Source organism: Hemiscyllium ocellatum, chromosome 4, assembly GCF_020745735.1.
Source record: "Hemiscyllium ocellatum isolate sHemOce1 chromosome 4, sHemOce1.pat.X.cur, whole genome shotgun sequence".
Classification (NCBI taxonomy): Eukaryota; Metazoa; Chordata; class Chondrichthyes; order Orectolobiformes; family Hemiscylliidae; genus Hemiscyllium; species Hemiscyllium ocellatum.
The window spans coordinates 36,557,560-36,577,286 of NC_083404.1; the positions used below are offsets into that span (position 1 = coordinate 36,557,560).

The 19,727-nt window shown below is 41.3% G+C and overlaps 1 protein-coding gene across 1 annotated transcript in view; it reads left to right on the top strand.

Moving 5' to 3' along the window:
- The window catches only part of LOC132815177 (regulator of G-protein signaling 22-like), a 145,131-nt gene extending 125,404 nt beyond the window's left edge, over window positions 1-19,727 (top strand). Inside the window, exons 19-23 of the mRNA XM_060823991.1 lie at window positions 1,215-1,268; window positions 1,996-2,157; window positions 2,391-2,570; window positions 6,076-6,207; window positions 19,668-19,727. Of these exons, the coding sequence (XP_060679974.1) occupies window positions 1,215-1,268; window positions 1,996-2,157; window positions 2,391-2,570; window positions 6,076-6,207; window positions 19,668-19,727 (588 nt within the window). The remainder of the gene's footprint in view (window positions 1-1,214; window positions 1,269-1,995; window positions 2,158-2,390; window positions 2,571-6,075; window positions 6,208-19,667) is intronic.

Here is a 19,727-nt window from a genome sequence, read left to right on the forward strand (position 1 = left end):
TCACAACTTACAAAGATGATTTGGAGTTGGGGACCATGTGTAGTGTGTCAAAGTTTGCAGATGACACTAAGATGAGTGGTAGAGCAAAGTGTGCAGTGGACTATGAAACTTTGCAAAGGGACATATATAGTTTAAATGAGTGGACAAAGGTCTGTCAGATGGAGTGCAATGATAATAAATGTGAAGTCATCCATTTAGGTAGGAATAACAGTAAAAAGGACTATTACTTGAATGGTAAGAAATTGCAGCATGCTCAATGCAGAGGGACCTGGATGTCCTTGTGCATGAAGTACAGAAGCTTGGTCTGCAGTTACAACAGGTAATTAAGAAGGCAAATGGAATTTTATCCTTCATTGTTAAAGGGATTGAGTTTAAAAACAGGGAGGTTATGTTGCTGTGTTGGGTGCTGGTGAGGCCACTACTGGAGTATTGTGTGCAGTTTTGGTCTCATTACTTGAGAAGGCTGTACTGGCACTAGAGGGGATGTCGCAGAGGTTTGCTAGGTTGATTGCAGAGTCGGGGGAGTTGGCTTTTGAGGAGAGACTGAGTAGACTGGGATAATATGCATTGGAATTTTGAAGAATGGGGGGATCTTATAGAAACATATAAGGAAACTATAAAATTATGAAGGGAATAAATAAGATAGAAGTAGAAAGGACGTTTCCATTTGCAGGAGAAACTAGGACAAAAGGACATAGCCTTAAACCTACGGGGAGCATATTGAGGACTGAATTGACTTCTTCTCCCAGAGGTTTGTGAATCTATGGAATTCCCTGCCCAGTGAAGTAGTCGAGGCTTTCTCAGTAAATGTTTTTAAAGCTAAGGTAGATAGTTTATTGAACAGTAAAGGAATGAATGGTTATAGTGAGAAGGTGGATAAGTGGAGCTGAGGCCATGAAACAATCGGCCATGATCTTATAGAATGGCGGAGCAGGCTCGAAGGGCCAGATGGCCTACTCCTGCTCCTAGTTCTTATGTTCTTATGAATGATGGCAAAAAAACATGTGAAGAAGCTTTCTAATTCATACCAATCAACTGTTCTTTATCCAAAACAGTGGAAGTGTGTATCCCAATCTGTTTTGTACATTTGTAATCTGTAGTAAAACATGTAAAGTGGAGTGTATTGGATGGGCTGAAAGAATATAATTGATTGTCGTAGAGTCTCTGTTTATAATTTGATCCTAAATTTTAATTTATTTGTGTCTAACCTCCAGGTACAAATGCACGATGTAGTGGAGGACCAGATGTTACAAAAGAGTAAGAAGAAGGTAAGTCATCTGGAGGCATCCTGGCTCACTAAGTAAACAGAATCTTGCTCCTTCTTTCATTTTCCAATACTTAGACCTCCACTACTACACCCAAAAACTTGGGATTTTTCTCATTGGCCTCTCGTGCCATTAATCATAGATACTTTCAGCCAGTTGAATGAGTCTATGGTGCCTGAATATCAATGCCCTTTAAAGAGGGCATAAACGCTTTCAGAAGTGTATGCTAGTTTTACTTGGTTCTAGCCTTGTACCAAAGCCAAACATGCAATAGTGCATTTAGCCCTGGGCTGCATATCACTATCATGAATGGAGCAGCATGAAGAGCTTGGATGTTGCTTGCATGGATTTCAATGGACATTGATAAATCGTGCATTGGATAACCTGTATCTGTAACTGGCCATATTAAATATGTAACCTATGTTGATAGATTGAGATGGGAATCAAGTTCTAAAATTTCCATATTGTTGTGTAGTCACAATTTGTTGTCTACCACAGTTTTTACTGATGATGAACTTAAGAGGTTGAAACTTTGCATCTGTTGCCTGCAATATCAGCTTTTCTTTTGACAAAAGAACTGTTTGACTAATGTTTCCAAAGCTTTATTCAGCCTTGGCAAGGAAGCCTAGAAACACCAGCAGCCCAAAGTTTTTGAGCTGTCACTTGGCTTCTAATTCTTTGTGAAAATGCAGCTAATATAAATTATTCTGAAAAATTATGTTCCCAATAGGTCCAATGGAATAAATGGCTTGCCTCATCAAAAGAAATCATTGCATTCCGTAAAACCTTGTTAAATCCAATAACAGCTTTTCAGTTTCAACAGTTTGTATCACTGAAAGGTGAACGAATGCAGAATAATGTCATCTTCTGGCTTGAGGTTCAAAAATACAAGGTAAATAAAATGTAGAATCTGATCTTTTGAAAAGTGATTGAAAATACAAAGAGCTACTTCCAAATGAACGAGAAGCTTTAATTGCATAACACAATGTCAATGGAAAATAGCCTGTAAGTGTCTGAGAATGTGTACTTACAAATTCATGAATGTATTTTTACTTAATCTGACTGAATATGGTTTATGTAGTCTAAATCACACACCAAAGATTTCTGTGTTTTTTTTTCCATCAGGAGATGTTCCATTCTCAAGCTAGTGAGGAGACTGTTCAAAATAAGATCTCATCCATCATTAATTGTTTCATCAATTCCAGCATCCCTCCACCTATACAGATTGATATTTCGCCAGAATGCGCACAAAGAATCATAAATTACAATCAAGACCAGGGACCATATGTCTTCAGAGAAGCACAGGTGTGTGAAGAAAAGTATGTGACAGAGCTTCATAAAATGGCTTAGTGGTAAATAAGATTGTTGAGCTGCAGGTAATTATATGGAAATATGAAGTTGTGGCAATAAAAGTCACCTGACTTAAAGGAAGGCAATACTGGACACAAGAGTGTTCAGGAAAGATAGAGAAGTAAAGGAAGGAGCGGATGGCATTGAAGAGTGTCCCACTGTGCTGGAAAGAGAAAGAATGATCCAGAGGAGTCAAGAACATAACCTATCTTGCTAAAGTTAAGATGCACTAATGGCAGCTTTATATTACTTGGAGTATTCTATAGACCAGCAGCTGGTAGAAAAAATGTAAAGGAACAAATTCATATAAACACTTCAGAGGAGTACATGAATTAAAATAGTTAAAGAGAATTTAATTATTCAGTCACAAACACATATCATCCAGTGTCCATATTACCAGATACTGGATTGTGTTTGTTGAGAACCCACAGAAGACCTGTTAAATGCCCATGCACTGAAATTGCCCACAAACACTAAACTTCTAATAACCTGATTTCCACTCCTTGTAGGGATCCTTTGTGAAAGCCTCTGACAGTGAACTCTGCGTTAGAGACTTGAGCTAGATACTTGACATTTACCTGCACACTTACCCAGGAAGTATTGCATTTACTAATACGTGGGGAAGTGGAAGATGGCACAGAGCAGGGTGACACTGGGCAGATGGGCACACATCTTGACACACAAGATGGCCGTTGGACCACAATATGGAGAGAGCCAGAAGAGCAAATACAGACACTGCTTGGAACCACCAAAATGTGAGCACAATGCACTCACAACCTAGTTGCTTAGGTTAAGATGGGTGGGGGAGAGAATACACATGAGCAGCGCATACTGCCCACCGAAGTGTCTGGGTCCAGCTGACACCTTTGATAGAAATGCTAACTGTTTGATACAGACTCAGTACAAAGTCATAATAGCCAGGCCTGCAGTAATCGTCCCTTTCGGGAACAGCGGTTAGTGCCCATCACTGTAGAAACTGACAATGTCTGCACTGAAACTGACTATGACCATGCCAAAATTAACAAAGCTTGCGCTGGAATTGACAATGACTGCACTGAAACTATTAACAATTCTCCAATATTTACAATAAACAAACCATGTTACAGAGACAATAACCTCATCACTGACCTATTATATCACAAAATGTATAAAAGTATCTTGACATGTACTCCGGGTTGAGAGAAAACCCACAGCTGACCACTGTGCTGTTGGTGTTTTTCTCTGCCCGGAGCTCCGGTATTTCCTTGTACAATAAACTCTGTCACTGAACCCCGACTCTGATTTCGAGACTAGTGATTTTCCCCACTGGTTTTGTTCAGTGATCATTCAGGATATCTGAGCAAGCATTGCTGGTGATTGCCACAACCACTGACTGACTATCCCTGTGAATTGATCAGACTTCCGTCCAAACAACTCACCCCTGACATGTCTAATACCCCACCTGACCACCCCCAAGACCCACCAATTAACCCCTACCTGACTACTCTTATGACCCAATGCTGTGCTTGACAATCCTCCACCTGACAAACCCCATGACAGAACCCAAATAATCCTTCCTCTGAATATCCTCTTGACCCAACAAAGGGAAAGCAATGGTTTAGTGGTAATACCACTATTTTAGTAATTCAGAAATTCACCTAATGTTCTGGGGACATGGATTTTAATCCTGCCACTGCAGCTGGTAGCCATGATGTGGAGGTGCCAGTGTTGGATTGGGTGGACAAAGTTAAAATCACACAACACCAGGTTATAGTCCAATCTTTTGCTATAAATTCTGAGTCTTATGATGCTGCTTCACAGTTACCTGACAAAGGAGTAGCGCTCTGAAAGCTATTCCTTCCAAATAAACCTTTTGGACTATAACCTGGTGTTGTGTGACTTTTAACATTGCAGGTGGTGGCATTTGTATTCAATAAAAAGGAACTGGAATTAAAAAGTAATGATAATTATGAACCCACTACCAATTCTCTGGTTCACTAAATCCTTCAGTGAAGTAAATCAGCCATCCTCACCTGGTTTGCCCTACATGTGATTCCATGTGGATGACACTCAACTGCCCTTTAAAAATCAATTGCTATGAAGTATAAACAAAGAACTCAAATCAGATAGACTATCCGGCATCAACCTAGACACCAGAAACAACAGCAGCAAAAAGAGCCCTATCAATCCCACAAAGTCCTATTTACTAACATCTGTGAGAGCCATTTCATAGACTAGTCAAGCAACAGCCTATGATTGTTGGTAAGACGTGTTTCTGTGACTATGCCCCAGACACCACCCTGGATATGTCCTGTCCCACAGACAGGACAGATCCAGCAGAAGTGGCAGTGGTATACAGTCAGGAGGGAATTGCCCTGGGAGTCCTCAACATTGACTCAGGACCCCATGAAGTCTCATGACATCAAGTCAAATATGGGCAAGGCAACCTCCGACTGATTACCATGTACCGTCCACCCTGGTTGATGTATCAGTACTCAGTCCTGAAGTATGATATCTCAACATTTTCTGAGTTTAGAAAGCTAGATGGAAAGTAAGCTGTGAGCAGGATATATAATGGCTGGCAAAGAATGTACACTGATTAAGATAGACAGGGCAAGGTGGATATATTATGAGATAGCGTGAAATTGTCCACTTTGGTAGGATAAATGGAAAAGATTAATATTGAGATGGAAGCAAATGATGGGATTCAGATGGACTTTGGTTCCTTGTATATAATTCATCGGGGTGTAGCAAACAATTAGAATGGCTAATGGTATGCCTTTATTTTTGGAGTAGAGGAGCTGGTGGTAGGTAGAGTAAGGTTATACTGCTTCAATTGTGTACCTCTATAGTGAGACCACACCTGGAATATTGTGTGCAGTTGGAGGTTGATTACTTAAGGATGGATAAACATGCCTTAGGGATAGAAAAAAAATAGGAGAAATTGTGTAATATATTTGCTGAAATTTAAGAATGAGAGATGATTGGACTGAAATGTAAAAAAACATTCAAAAGCTTGATAGAATAGAAATAGGGCTAGTCAGTTTGGAATTATGTGCTAATCTCATTTAGGAATGAGATGAAGTGAAATTTATTTACTCAACACGTTATGGATCTTTGGAAATCTTGATTCAAGCAGACTCTTTCTGCCAAGTCATTAAATATATTCAGGCTGAGATTGATAGATTTTTGAATTTTAAGGGAATAATTGTTTTGGGAGCAAGGTGCCAAATTAGATTTGATATAAAAATTCAATCAATTCAATTGAAAATCTCAAGGAGACATTGACCTATTGTTATTCTGATTTCTTATGTTCTTATGTCCTAATGATACAATTTAATATTAATTGGAATGTCTGCATGCATATATTTTCAAACAGTTAATTTAGAATCTTGCATGTGGTACAGGTGTATGAGTCAATAGCTGTCAATAACATTACTGTGCTGTCTTGTTTCAAAAGTAACAGGATTTCCCTTCACAGCTGACAGTATTTGACCTTCTCTTCAAATTATGGCCGGACTTCTTGAACTTCCGACATGGTGTTGCAGATGAAAGCGTCTTGCCAACCTTGGAAAGAAAATTAATGAGGAAATATGGAAGTGTTGAAAAGAGCGTAACAGCAGAGAGTTCATTCGAGGTGATATGTTAGAATTAGTCAAGTTTGAATGGTAAAATAAAATGGACCACAGAAGGTGACCATTTCAGTTTTTAAGTAACAAATGCTGGAGATCACAGCGGGTCAGATAGCATCCATGGAGAGAGAACGAGCTAACATTTCGAATCTCGACGACTCTTCATCTGGATTCATCTAGACTAAAAGCGTTAGCTTGCTCTCTCCGTGGATGCTATCTGACCCGCTTTGATCTCCAGCATTTGTTACAGAATCCAGCACCTGGAGTAATTTACTCCTACATTCAGTCTGAACTCTCTGAAAATGCAGTCAATTAAGTGTATTGCCCAGTTTTTACAAAATCTCTTTTCCAAAGTTACCATTAAAACTATTTCCATCATCATCATGTCTGTATATTCAAAATCTGGACATAAATTCCACAAAAATGCTTTCCCGTACATCTCTTGTTTCTTTCACCAATCACTTTGTAACTAGGGAGTTGGCTCACAGAAATATTAGCGCTGAAGCAGGGCATTTGGCACCTAATGCACATGCCAGTTCTTTCCAAGAGCAACTCAGCTAATCCCTTTCACTAACAGGATACATCTTTTTTCTTTATATTATACAACTTCCTTTTGAAAGTCACAGTTGACTTAGCCTGCAGTATATTCAGTTTGTGACTGCAGATCATAACCATATTCTGCATAAAAATGTCTTCTGTCATGCCACCATACGTTCTTTGGCCATTCACCTGTTTCTTAACCATTCTGTCATTGAAAACAGACTGTCAATCTATCTTTCTCCAGATTCATGATTTCGAACATTTAATCACATGTCTTTCGCAGCTTTCTCTTCAATTACTATAGCTCCTGAACTTACCTGCTCATGTAACTGAAGTATCTTAACCAATCCTTTAATGTTTTTGCACACTCTCCAGTGTCTTCAGTTCCTTGTTGATTTCTTGAGCACAATATTAGAGTTGAGGCTGAACTATTTGTCTTACAACTGCTCACATAACTTCATTACCTTTACATTCTAGGCTCAGTTTATAGAATGGATGACATGTGCCTTTTTAAACAATATTCCCTACCACCTTAAATGATTTGAGCCCATATTTTCCTAGTTGTGTTGGTTACTGCATTATCTTTAGGATTGTAACATTTAACATTCATTTTTGTTCTTCTTCTCAAAATGAATTCTGTGCTTCAGAAAATCGCTCTCTGACCTTTACATGATTACTGCCCCAGTTCATACTAAGATTATTGAAGTCCTATACTATTACTACTCCATTGTTTTACACATCTCTGTAATTTTGTGTTTCTCTATATATTTCTTACCAGTTAGAAACATATGGTCAGTGTTGTACTGTTTCCTCAATTGTTAATTAACTCTAATCAAATAAATCTGTCATTTATCCTTTTAGGATATCCTATGTCTCCAGCACTGTAATATTTTCCCCAGTCAATACAGACACCCTTCCCACTTTATTCCCTTGTTTGTTTCCAAGCCCTGCCATTTTTTATCCAGCTCTCTTGTCATTATAACAACATATTTCCGTGACTTTCAGTGTCTGGAGCTTGGCAATCTTATGTACCATGCTTTATTTATTGACAGGAGAAAGTGAGGTCTGCAGATGCTGGAGATCAGAGCTGAAAATGGGTTGCTGGAAAAGCGCAGCAGGTCAGGCAGCATCATTCCTGAAGAAGGGCTTATGCCCGAAACGTCGAATCTCCTGTTCCTTGGATGCTGCCTGACCTGCTGCGCTTTTCCAGCAACACATTTTCAGCTCTATTTATTGACATACATGTCATACATGTAAGCCAAATTTAAACCATTTTGCATCCTCTCTTCCTGTGACTTCATCTAATATATTACTGATGTTTACTATAGCCTCTCCCAATCCTTTGTGCACCTGTTTATTTTTCTTGTTAGATGAAATGTCACCCCTGCCGAGTCAGCTCATATTCTCCACAATATCACAGGAAAACTATTCAGCATGTATGTTGTTTCTAACACGATTGAAGTACAATTTATCTGACCTATACCAGTCTGAACTCCCTCAGACCTGGTTCCAGTGTTCAAGAAAACTGACCATCTCCCACCCACATCATCTTTGCAGCCCTGCATTCATCTGCTTTATTGTTGTGTATTCACGAAATTGTGGCATAGAAAATAATGTGGAGATTGGTTCTTCCACTTACCTCCTTCCATTTTGCCACATATCTGCGTTTGATTTTTTTCTCTACCTCTGTTGTTGACACCATTATACTATGTAGAAATACTGGCTGTTTACCCTTTCCTGTCAGAGTGCTATGCAGCTACTCAGTGCCATCCTTGAATCCTGCTAATCTCACTGCATTTTTAAAGAGTTAAGTACTAGAAGAGATGACATGATATCAGATTGTATGCCTGGATTTTTAAAGGTTAACCAGTGAATTGATTGAGATTTTCAAAAAATTAAGGGGCACAGATAAAAAAGGTAGATAACCATTATTTTCTTTGCTTGGGGCTGAGGGTATAATTTAAAAATAAGAGCCAGACCTTTTACAGGAGGAATTAAGAAACACTACTCAAGACAAAGGATGGGGAAAGATTTCCTCTGCAAATGGGAATGAAGCTAGTTTAATTTCAAAGTTTAATTGTGACCTTATTGGTGTTTGTTGTCCAAAGTTATGGAAGAATATAATTTAATGGTGGTACATGAAATTAGGCCACACATACCCATGGTCTCACAGAATGCTGGAACTGGCACAAGGGCTATTCGTTTGTCCTTTCAGTGCACTGCCCACATGCATCCGAGTGTCATAGTGTTTATACAGCACTAAAAGAAGCCCTTCATCCCATCCTATGAACTTATGAAAAGTTCAATCAAATTTTGTAAACATGGTTTGTCCTGAAAAACAAGATAAGCAGGGTCCCCTTTACTCGTCTATACTTGACAAAGTTGTTAATTTTCTGCTAGTTTATTGTTCAGCATCGATAGTAAACTCCCTTTGTTGAACAAAGGTGTAATTTGCAGTTATCCTGTCCTTTGGCAGCACTTCTGCACTGACAAGGACTGGGAAATTATAATCAGAACGACTGCAATGTTTACTGTCTCATATTTCAGAATCCTGAAAATATCTTTCATGATGCATTCCTTTTGAATTTTGTTCAGGAGATCAAGATGTAGAATATTTTGAGTGGAAATGAGGATTAGTAGGGGAAAGAAGTCACTAGTGAATGACCTACAGGGCCCCTAAAGTGATCATAGTATGGGATAAAGTATACAAAAAGAAATATTAAGGCTTGTGATAAAGGGATAGCAGTAATCATGTGTGACTTTAATCTTCATATAAACTCAAAAAGTCAGATTGGCAGTCATAGCTTTAAATGAGGAATTCATATATAGCTTTTGAGATAGTTTATTAGAGCAGCACTTATTAGAACTGCCCAGAGGACAAGTTTCTTTAGAACTGGTATTAAATAAAATGTGACAAGATTAATTAATTACCTCAGAATTAAGGCACCTCAATGTAGCAATGACCACAATATTAATTGAATTTTATATCCAGTTGGAAGAGAGAAGATTGGGTCTAAGACAAGTATTTTAAACCTAAGCAGGGAAACCTGTGGACTTGAAAGTTCAGCTAGTTAAGGTGAACTAGGTAGGGAATAAATCAAGGTGACACTGTGGCAGACATTTAAGGGAATATTTCTAAATCCGAAAAAATATATTCCTACTATGAAAAAAAATTCTAAAGAGAGTACCCACCGTCTGCGGTTAAGTAAAGATGTTAGGAAAAGCATCAAATCTAAGTTGTTAATGCTGAGTGACAGGGCAGATGATTGGTCAGAATATAAAAAAGGACAGAAAATGACTTGAGTGTTAATCAGGTGTAAGGAATTAGAGTATAAGCAGAAGATTGCTAGGATATAAAAATAAATTCTAATATTTGCATCAGTATTTTTAAAAAATCAAAAGTGTTGGTCTCTAGAGAGTAAGACTGGGGAGCTAATATGGTTGATGAAATGAACAAATATTTACTTCTGTCTTCACTTGCAGATACAAAAGAATTCTAGTAGTAGCTGTAAATCAGGAAGTGAAAGATAAAGGGGAACTTAGTGAAAATACAATTATGAGGGAAATGGTGGGTTAAGTAAACTGATGGAGTTGCAGCAGACAAAGCTTTAGGTTCAGGTGGACATCATCCTGCGTCCTAAAAGAAGTTACTAATAAGGTAGTAGATGTGTTGCTGTTAATTTTACTAAATTCCACTGATTCAGGAAAGGTGTTTTGGAATGGAAAGTAACAAATATAACCCTTATATTCAAGTACGCTGAAAACAGGAAAATACCTTCATCTCCCTCCGCCCACGCATCAATGAATTTAATACACGCCATGCGTCGAACACTTCTTCTGCCGTCTCTGCCTCCGAGCTTACTTTCACAATCAGGACTCCCGCCCACCTTCTGAGGGACCCCTTCGCCCACCTCCAACACACTCTATCCACCTGGACACCCCGTGCTGGCCTTTTACCCACTCTCGACCTCTTCATTTCCAACTGCCGCTGGGACATTAACCACCTCAACCTATCTACCCCCCTCCCCCACTCCAACCTCTCACCCTCACAACACGCAGCCCTCAAATCCTTCTGCCCTAATCCCAACCTCACCATCAAGCCAGCAGATAAAGGGGATGCAGTGGTAGTCCGGCACACTGACCTCTACACTGCTGAAGCCAAATGCCAATTCAAGGACACCTCTTCCTACCTCCCCCCCCCCCCCCCCCCCCCCCCCCCGACCATGACCCGAACCCCATCACCAAACCATCATCTCCCAGACCATACAGAACCTCATCACCTCAGGAGATCTCCCACCCACAGCTTCCAAACTCATAGTCCAGGAACCCCGCACTGCCCGGTTCTACCTCCTTCCCAAGATCCACAAACCTGACTACCCTGGTCGACCCATTGTCTCAGCATGCTCCTGCCCCACTGAACCCATTTCTATCTACCTCGACACTGTCCTATCGCCCCAGTCCAGGAACTCCCCACATACATTCGAGACACCACCCATGCCCTCCAACTCCTCCAAGACTTCCATTTCCCCGGCCCCCAATGCCTCATCTTCACCATGGATATCCAATCCCTCTACACCTCCATCCGCAATTACCAGGGCCTCCAAGCCCTCCGATTCTTCCTCTCCCAACATCCCCAACAGTACCCTTCCACCAACACTCTCATTTGTCTGGCCAAACTGGTCCTCACCCTTAACAATTTCTCCTTTGAATTCTCCCACTTTCTCCAGACCAAAGGGGTAGCAACGGGCACCCATATTGACCCCAGCTATGCCTGTCTCTTCGTTGGCTACGTAGAACAGTCCATCTTCCGTAATTACGCCGACACCCCTCCCACCTTTTCCTCCGCTACATTAATGACTGCATTGGCGCCACCTCGTGCTCCCACGAGGAGGTTGAGCAATTCATCAACTTCACCAACACATTCCACCCTGACCTTAAATTTACCTGGACCATCTCTGACACATCCCTCCCCTTCCTGGACCTCTCCATCTCCATTAATGACGACCGACTTGACACCGACATTTTTTACAAACCCACCGACTCCCACAGCTTCCTGGATTTCACCTCTTCCCACCCTACCTCCTGCAAAAATGCCATCCCGTATTCCCAATTCCTCCGCCTCCAACGTATCTGCTCCCAGGAGGACCAGTTCCACCACAGAACACACCAGATGGACTCCTTCTTTAGAGACTGCAATTTCTCTTCCCACATGGTTAAAGATGCCTTCCAACACATCTCGTCCACGTCCTGCACCTCCACCCTCAGACCCCACCCCTCCAAACATAACAAGGACAGAACGTCCCTGATGCTCACCTTCCACCCTACCAACCTTTGCATAAACCAAATCATCCACTGACATTTCTTCCACCTCCACACGGATCCCACCACCAGGGATATATTTCCCTCCCCACCCCTTTCAGTCTTCTGCAAAGATCGTTCCCTCTGTGACTACCTGATCAGGTCCACGCCCCCCAACAACCCACCCTCCCTTCCTGGCACCTTCCCCTTCTACCACAGGAATTGTAAAACCTATGCCCAAACCTCCTCCCTCACCTCCATCCAAGGCCCTAAAGGACCCTTTCACATCCATCAAAGTTTTACCTGCACATCCACCAATATCATTTATTGTATCCGTTGCTCCCGATGCTGTCTCCTCTACATTGGGGAGACTGGATGCCTCCTGTCAGAGTGCTTTAGGGAACATCTCTGGGACACTCGTACCAATCAACCACACCGCCCTGTGGCCCAACATTTCAACTCCCCCTCCCACTCTGCTGAGGACATGGAGGTCCTGGGCCTCCTTCACCACCGCTCCCTCACCACCCGACGCCTGGAGGAAGAACGCCTCATCTTCTGCCTCAGAACACTTCAACGCCAGGGCATCAATGTGGACTTCAACAGTTTCCTCATTTCCTCTTCCCCCACCTCACCCCAGTTCCAAACTTCCAGCTCAGCACTGTCCCCATGACTGATCCTACCTACCTATCTTCTTTTCCACCTATCCACTCCACCCCCCGACCTTTATCCCCTCCCCCACTCACCTATTGTTCTCTATGCTACTTTCTCCCCACTCCATCCCTCCTCTCATTTATCTCTCCACCCTTCAGGCTCTCTGCCTGTATTCCTGATGAAGGGCGGTTGCCCAAAATATCGATTTTCCTGCTCCTCAGATGCACCCTGAATTGTTTTTCCAGCACCATTCTAATCTAAACTCTGGTTTCTGGCATCTGCAGTCTTTGTTTTTACCTAACAGGAAAATACAGCCTAGTTAATATTTGTCATGAGGAAGCTGTTAGAATAGGCCATTAAAGAAACTATGACTATTTACTCAGACTCAAGATGATCAGGAAAAGTCAGTATGGTTTTGTGAAGTAGAAATTATGTTTAACCAGTTTATTGGAGTTATTTGAATGAGTAACATGCTCTGTGGATAAAGGAAAGCACATAGATACACTAGACTTGGATTTCCAGAAGTATTTTCTTAATATGCCATATCAAAGGTTGTTGTGGAAAGTAAAACTTCGTTGTATGGGGGTAATATATAATAACAAATTTAAGGTTTACTACTTGGCAGAAAACATGCACAAATGTTTCTTTGTCTCCTTGGCAGGATGTAGTGAGTGTAGTCTTGCAAGGACTGTGCTGGGGCCACAACTTTTTAAAGTTTTCATCAATGACTCTGATGATGAGTGAAGGCACATAGCTAAGTTTGCAGATATTGGATGTTGGAACTTATTTGACAACAATATTTGTAATTCTTTCTCAACACAAGAGGCAGAGGTAAAATAAACAAACCCTGCATCAGTGAAAATAAACCCGAAAAGCCCTTTCAGATATGCCAGGGAATACATTGGTTTAGTCAGCAAAAAGGTTGAGAACCTTTTGGCCAAAGAGCTTCCTTTATAGAAACTTATTTTGTCATCTTGTGTCAAGTAACATTGCAGATGAATGAACCCATCTCTCATACTTCACTAAGTTGTTGGTGTTGGTTATGTTTCTGGGAGAACTCCGAATTTGAAGGATGACAGTTTTACTATAGAAACATTTTTTTAACGAATAACTAACACTGGCGTAGAGGTGCATTTCTTAAATGTAAGTGCCTCTGACATCTAGAGACTGAATATGAAAAAAATATCAAATGTTGCACCACCATATGACTTCTGCCAGTTAGTATGGCAGTCGTGGAGGCTGGATAATAAATCACATATCTAGGTCAAAGTTATGTAAGGCCAATGTAATTCTCATCTCTGCTGAATGAAGTCCCAGGGAAGAGGCCAATTGAATGTTAAAGTATTTATACATTTAACTGCATTGTTACTCTACCACCTGAAATTTTATTTACATTTCTGCCTCAGAGTCACTGAAAATAGCTGTATTTGGTTTTATTTTATAGGATGTTCTGCCTGGTACAAATGAATTACAGTTTGATAGCAGAAGGTCCAGTACAAGTCAAACCTCTGTGAAGAGTGGTAGTAGTGAACGAAAGAGCTAACAGGCAATACAACCAAGAATGGTCAGAAACATTCAAAAGGTCAGGAAACACATTAAAAAGTTACAGAGTCAACCTTTTGTGTTTAATGTGGAGGGTTTATGGGTTGGAAGGTTGGAGGTGGTATTGGGGATGGAGGTGTTTGAGAGGAATGGGGTGACAGTGGCAGATTGATGGAGGATGTTGGTACTTGGGATGATGTCAGGGTGAGGCAATTGCCAGTAGGGGGTATGTGAACATTGTCTTTGGGAGGGTTGGGGGTGTACAATGCTGGAAGTTGAGAAATTAGGGTAAACAATGTTCTGGGTAAAATTGCATGAATATTGTGAGGAACGGAGGAGGCTGAACAATCAAGACTGAGGGATGGTGGGTGAGCAATATCAGAGAGGGTGGGGGAGTGAGAGTTGTTGGATATGTGGGAATAGGTGAGCATTGCCAGTCATGCAAACAAGGTGGATAGCAATTGTTGGGAATGGTGGGAGAAGATGGTAACATTGTCAGGGATGTCGGAGAGAGGTGAGAATTTACAGGGGTGAAGCAGAGAGGGTGAGCATTTTCAAGGGAGCTTGAGGAAGGGTAGCAAGGATAGAAGTGGTTGGGGAAGAGGTTGATTATTGACAGGTAGGAGAGAGAGAGTTAGCATTGTCAAGGGCGTAGGAGAGAGGGTCAGCTTTGTCAAGGATAGGGGAGAGAGGATTGAACATTATCATCACAGCAATAAACAGATTGAAGCTCTCGCAAAAAGACAGGAGTGGTACTATTTGAATTGCTGTTCTCCATATCTGGTACAGACACAACAGGCTGAATAACCCAGGTCTATGTTGTAACTGTATATGTGTGGAAAAAAAAAGCAATGGGTCCGAGCACTGACCTTGTCTTAGAACTCTATCCATTCTCCAGACTGAGAATTAACCAACAAACAAACTCTCTGTTTTCTGTCCTTCAACCATTCTTTTTAAATTCAAGCTGACTCTGTATCCTTTCAGTCTCTTTCAGAATGTTCTGTTATTAAGTTTAATAATTTGTTTTTTTAAAAAACTTTCCTTGAGGGTTGCAGGTTTGTGTAGAAAGAAAACAAATCAATATATCCTCTTACTGCCTTGTTTATTTTTCTGCCCAACTGCTCAACAATACTCTGCACCCCATCGGGCCCTATTTTTCTATTTTTTGGCCTTCTCCTGCAGTTCATGTAAGACTACATTGTACTTGTCATTTCCTGCTCGTCTGTGCAGTTTTCTTACCCTGGTTTTCTCAGTTCCGTCTGGTAGTCCTGAAAACATTTTCCATTAGCAAATGTTTGTGGGCCTTTATCTGGAAGGTATTTTTTGAATTGAAAAATACTCGACTGAAGATCATACTAAATAGGGGCTTAACTGCAAAACCCATTCCACCATTCAGTAGGATCACGAATTTTCTGACTGTGACATTAACTGGACTTTGCTGCCTGCCCCTCACTTTGACTCCTTTGTAGATCAAAACCCTGTTTTGAATATATTCAATAACACAGCTTCAATTGCACTCCAAGGAAGACAATTGTAAAGACTAACAACTCTGAGACAAGAAATTCCTCCTCAGCTCCATCTTAGATGTGAAACAACAGAGTTCTAGATTCTCTTTTGAAGTGAAACATTGTCTGAGTATCTACCCTCTTAAGCTCCCTAAGAATCTTGAATATGTCAATAACATCACTTTTGATTCTTTTAGTTCCCAATGAGTTCCATTCAGTCCACCACCACAAGATAAACCTTTATTTGAGGCATCAGCTAAATGAACATATCCTGAGCTGCTTCCAAAACAAGTACCATCCTCCTTAAGTAAGAAAACCAAGTTAGCCTTCCTAATTACTCTTACATATGCATTGGATATTGAGTATAAAGCTGAGGAGAAAATGTTAATAACAATAAGAGATGAACTAAAACTGTCTACATTAAAACACGGGAAAAATGTGAGTAGCTCATAGCAAAGCAGCTCGCAACAGGACTCAAAGCTAAATATGATAAAGAGAATAATCCTTCGATGAGGAATGGGAAAGGTGATGACATTCTATGGAAGGAAACATTCTTGAACATGAATTAAACTTTAAAATGAAGGAGCAGTCACTGTGCTGGAAAGAAATTTTACCAAGGTTGCATGCAATTGGAGAGTGGAAAAGCACAAGCCCATTTTGGGCAGAATTTTGCTCCACCTGCAGAATGAAGGACTTGTAAAATTCCTTGGATGGTCTTCCTGTGAACTTCTCACCAAACCTGACTGCTCCACTGTTGTACGGTGGGACAAATGAGGCCTGGCTGGCCCAACTGTGTGCCACCTGAGGTCCATTAGTGGCTAAATAATGACAATTGAAAAACCATTCTCCACTCAGGCTCAATTTTAAGGCTAATGGAAGGAGTTCAGGGTGGGGGAGGAATGACAGAAGGTAATTCTGCTCAAGTCCAGGAATTGGAACGAAGCATCACCTTCAAAATTCTCTTTTCAACATTGGGTACCTTCTAACATCCTCCAAAATCTGCTACTCAACCTTCAGGATGCTTCCTTCCCTCCTCAGCTCTCCCTTTACCTTCTACATCTTCACCCCGCTCAATTATCCCTCATGCTTCCTTCCTGCTCTGGGACACTCACATTTACCTGGTCTTGAAATTTAGGACTTCGCCTCTGAGAATTATATGCAGTCCTAGTCACAGTTGCATTCTTGTCCACTACAGCTTCTGACTACTGGCCAATCAGAATATCTGGCAGCTCACTAAAGTGGACTTCCTCCAGAATGAGAGATGGAAAACCGATCTCTAGCTATAAATGACTGTAGGGCAGCCAGTGTCAGCTGCCATACATTTGCCATTGATTCTTCAACTATTGGGAATAGAAATCCCATCACCCTAAAAATTGACTTTAAAATATGTTGTGAACCTGCTGAATATCGGAATAACCTTAGTAATGTCCTAAGAACCTGCTTAACTGATTAGAGTCATCAGATAAGTGAACTGCTTATACAGAAGCAATTTCATCTCCCTGAGATGAAAACAGAGAGGTTAAATCATGAAAGCATAGTTAAGAATCTAAAAACTATTCTGAATTTAAACAAGAGATATTGAATTCATTATTATTATGACCAGTCTCCTGGAGTGTTTCCCTGCATTTTTATGGTTCCAGATGTGATACCCCAAATTGTTAAGCTCCCAGGTGAGCAGACATGAATTGGTTCACCTACTTAATGTATTGACTGAGACCCTGATGTCCACCTGTGAATAGAAGGGAATCCAAGTCTCATTGTGTGCAATGTCACATCATCCACCTATATAAAGTCATTCACCTTGGTGGACATGGAATCACAACTCATTTCAGGAATACAGGCTCATGAGTGCCTAAAGAGATACAAAAGCAGCTCATTGAAGTTATGACATCTGATGGCCCATGCCATGTTTGCTGATGATGGGCCTCTGGTGCTAGCCACTCTGAATCTGCTGGAATTGCAACATAAAATGTGAAAACAGCAGTCATGTATGAATGATGGAGGAGTCCATCCAAAGCATGCATCCAAAGTACCAGGTGTGTGAGCTCATGGTTTCCTCCATGGAGATGCTTGTGACCATCATGGTGAATCAGCAACTCAGTGACTGCCTGGTTTGCTTGCAACACTCCATACAATTGCTTTGGCTATTTGCTTTAGGCAGTAGTAACTATTTGAATCTCCAGTAGACAGGGAATTGCCACTGCCCAATGAGAGGAAGGCTGGAAGTAACCACGATGCATTCATCTGGTGCTAGTCAATCAAACCCAGCATTTTAGACCGCCTTGAAGAAGCAGAAGCAAGTTGCTTGGTCACAGGTGTTGTCCATTTTCTACGTGTGGCATGACCCCCCCCCCCCTTCTTTATTTGGACATATGTAGATTGCATATTTAAAATGAGAGTCATGCTACCACCAGAAATGTTGTCGACCAATTGGGAGGGAGACCTCCAACATCTGCATGTCTTCAAGTTTATAATTTGCTACATCCTCCTTGCTTCTCATGAAGACATAGCTCATGTCACCAAACTTTCAGCGAATGGAATAGCCTTTACTGTCAAGTGCACTCGAATGAGTGCAGTGAAAATTTTGTAATGAGTATTAAGATACAGATACTTTAAATGTTGTTACAGAACTGAAATAGCAAAACAAAAACGGCGAGGATGGGAATACATAGTTTAAAAGTCCAGGATGAGAACATGCAGTGTTTTTAAAGAACTCATGTTGTAGTCCTTATTCATTGGGTCCGTCTTTCAGCTTGGCCCGCACTTGCTCTACTCCCACTCCAGACTCCGACCATGGCCCAGACCCAGCTCGGCCCGTGCTTCTCTACCCCCGCTACAGACTCCTGCCATGATCTAGCCCACAGCTTGACCTTCACTCACTCTGCTCCAGAGTCCAATCACGACCCAGTTCGCAGCTTAACCCGCACTCGCTCTGCTCTCACTCCAGGCTCTGACCGTGATCCAGATCCCAGCTCAGTCTGCATTTGCTCTGTTCCCATGCCAGATTCCAATCATGACCCAGCTCCCAGCTTCACCCACACTCTCTCTACTCCCATTCTGGCTGTGACCCACCTTCCAGTTTGGCCCATGCTCAATCTGTTCACACACCAGGCTCCAATCACGACCCAGCCCCCAGCTCAGCCCTTGCTCTCTCTGCTCCCATTCTGGCCGTGACCCGACTCGCAGCTCGGCCTGCACTCACTCTGCACCTGTTCAGTCCACGACTCGATTCTGGTACTCAGCCCACAGTTGCTCGGTAGGTCCAGAATGTTAAACTCCGGTCGAGATAAAGGAATTATTAACACCAACAGAAACAAACCCAAACTGTCAGAATAGAAGGGGTTCATCTTCATTATCATTAATAGCAAGATACTTGGAAGGGAAGAGGAGGAAAGAATGAGATCTCCTGGGCATTTTACACTACAAGGGATTTGTCAGGCTCTGGAATTATGTCCCACAACATTACACCACATTCTTCTGATGCATTAAGATCACAATGTCTTCTCAGCCAAAATCTTGAAATAGACATTATCAGCAATAATGCCTTTACAAAGCACTTCAACAATATATATACAACTGAACTGTTTACCCTTATGTATCCACTTAGTGCTTGACTTTGAGGTATTTTTGCTTGGCTCAGTCGTCAGAGCTTTCCCAATGGCTGCCCTGTGGCTAGTGGAAGGTTAACTTCTTAAGAATAGCATAAGAAAGACTGAGTAAACATGTATTCTGGTTCTTAACCTGGGATCTTTTTGCTACTTAATCATGGTACCTGTCTTCTCCAGCCTGTCTGTACAAAGACCTATTTGAAGGACAGAACCATATAAGATACAGAAATCAATGCAGTTTAGGCATGTTTGTAAATATTTACTGTAACATACTATGTCTTCGTTTTGCTTTTACAGGAAACTAAGCCAAATGAAGGCAAGCTGACAACTGAAAATAAACTTGACTATAACCTATGA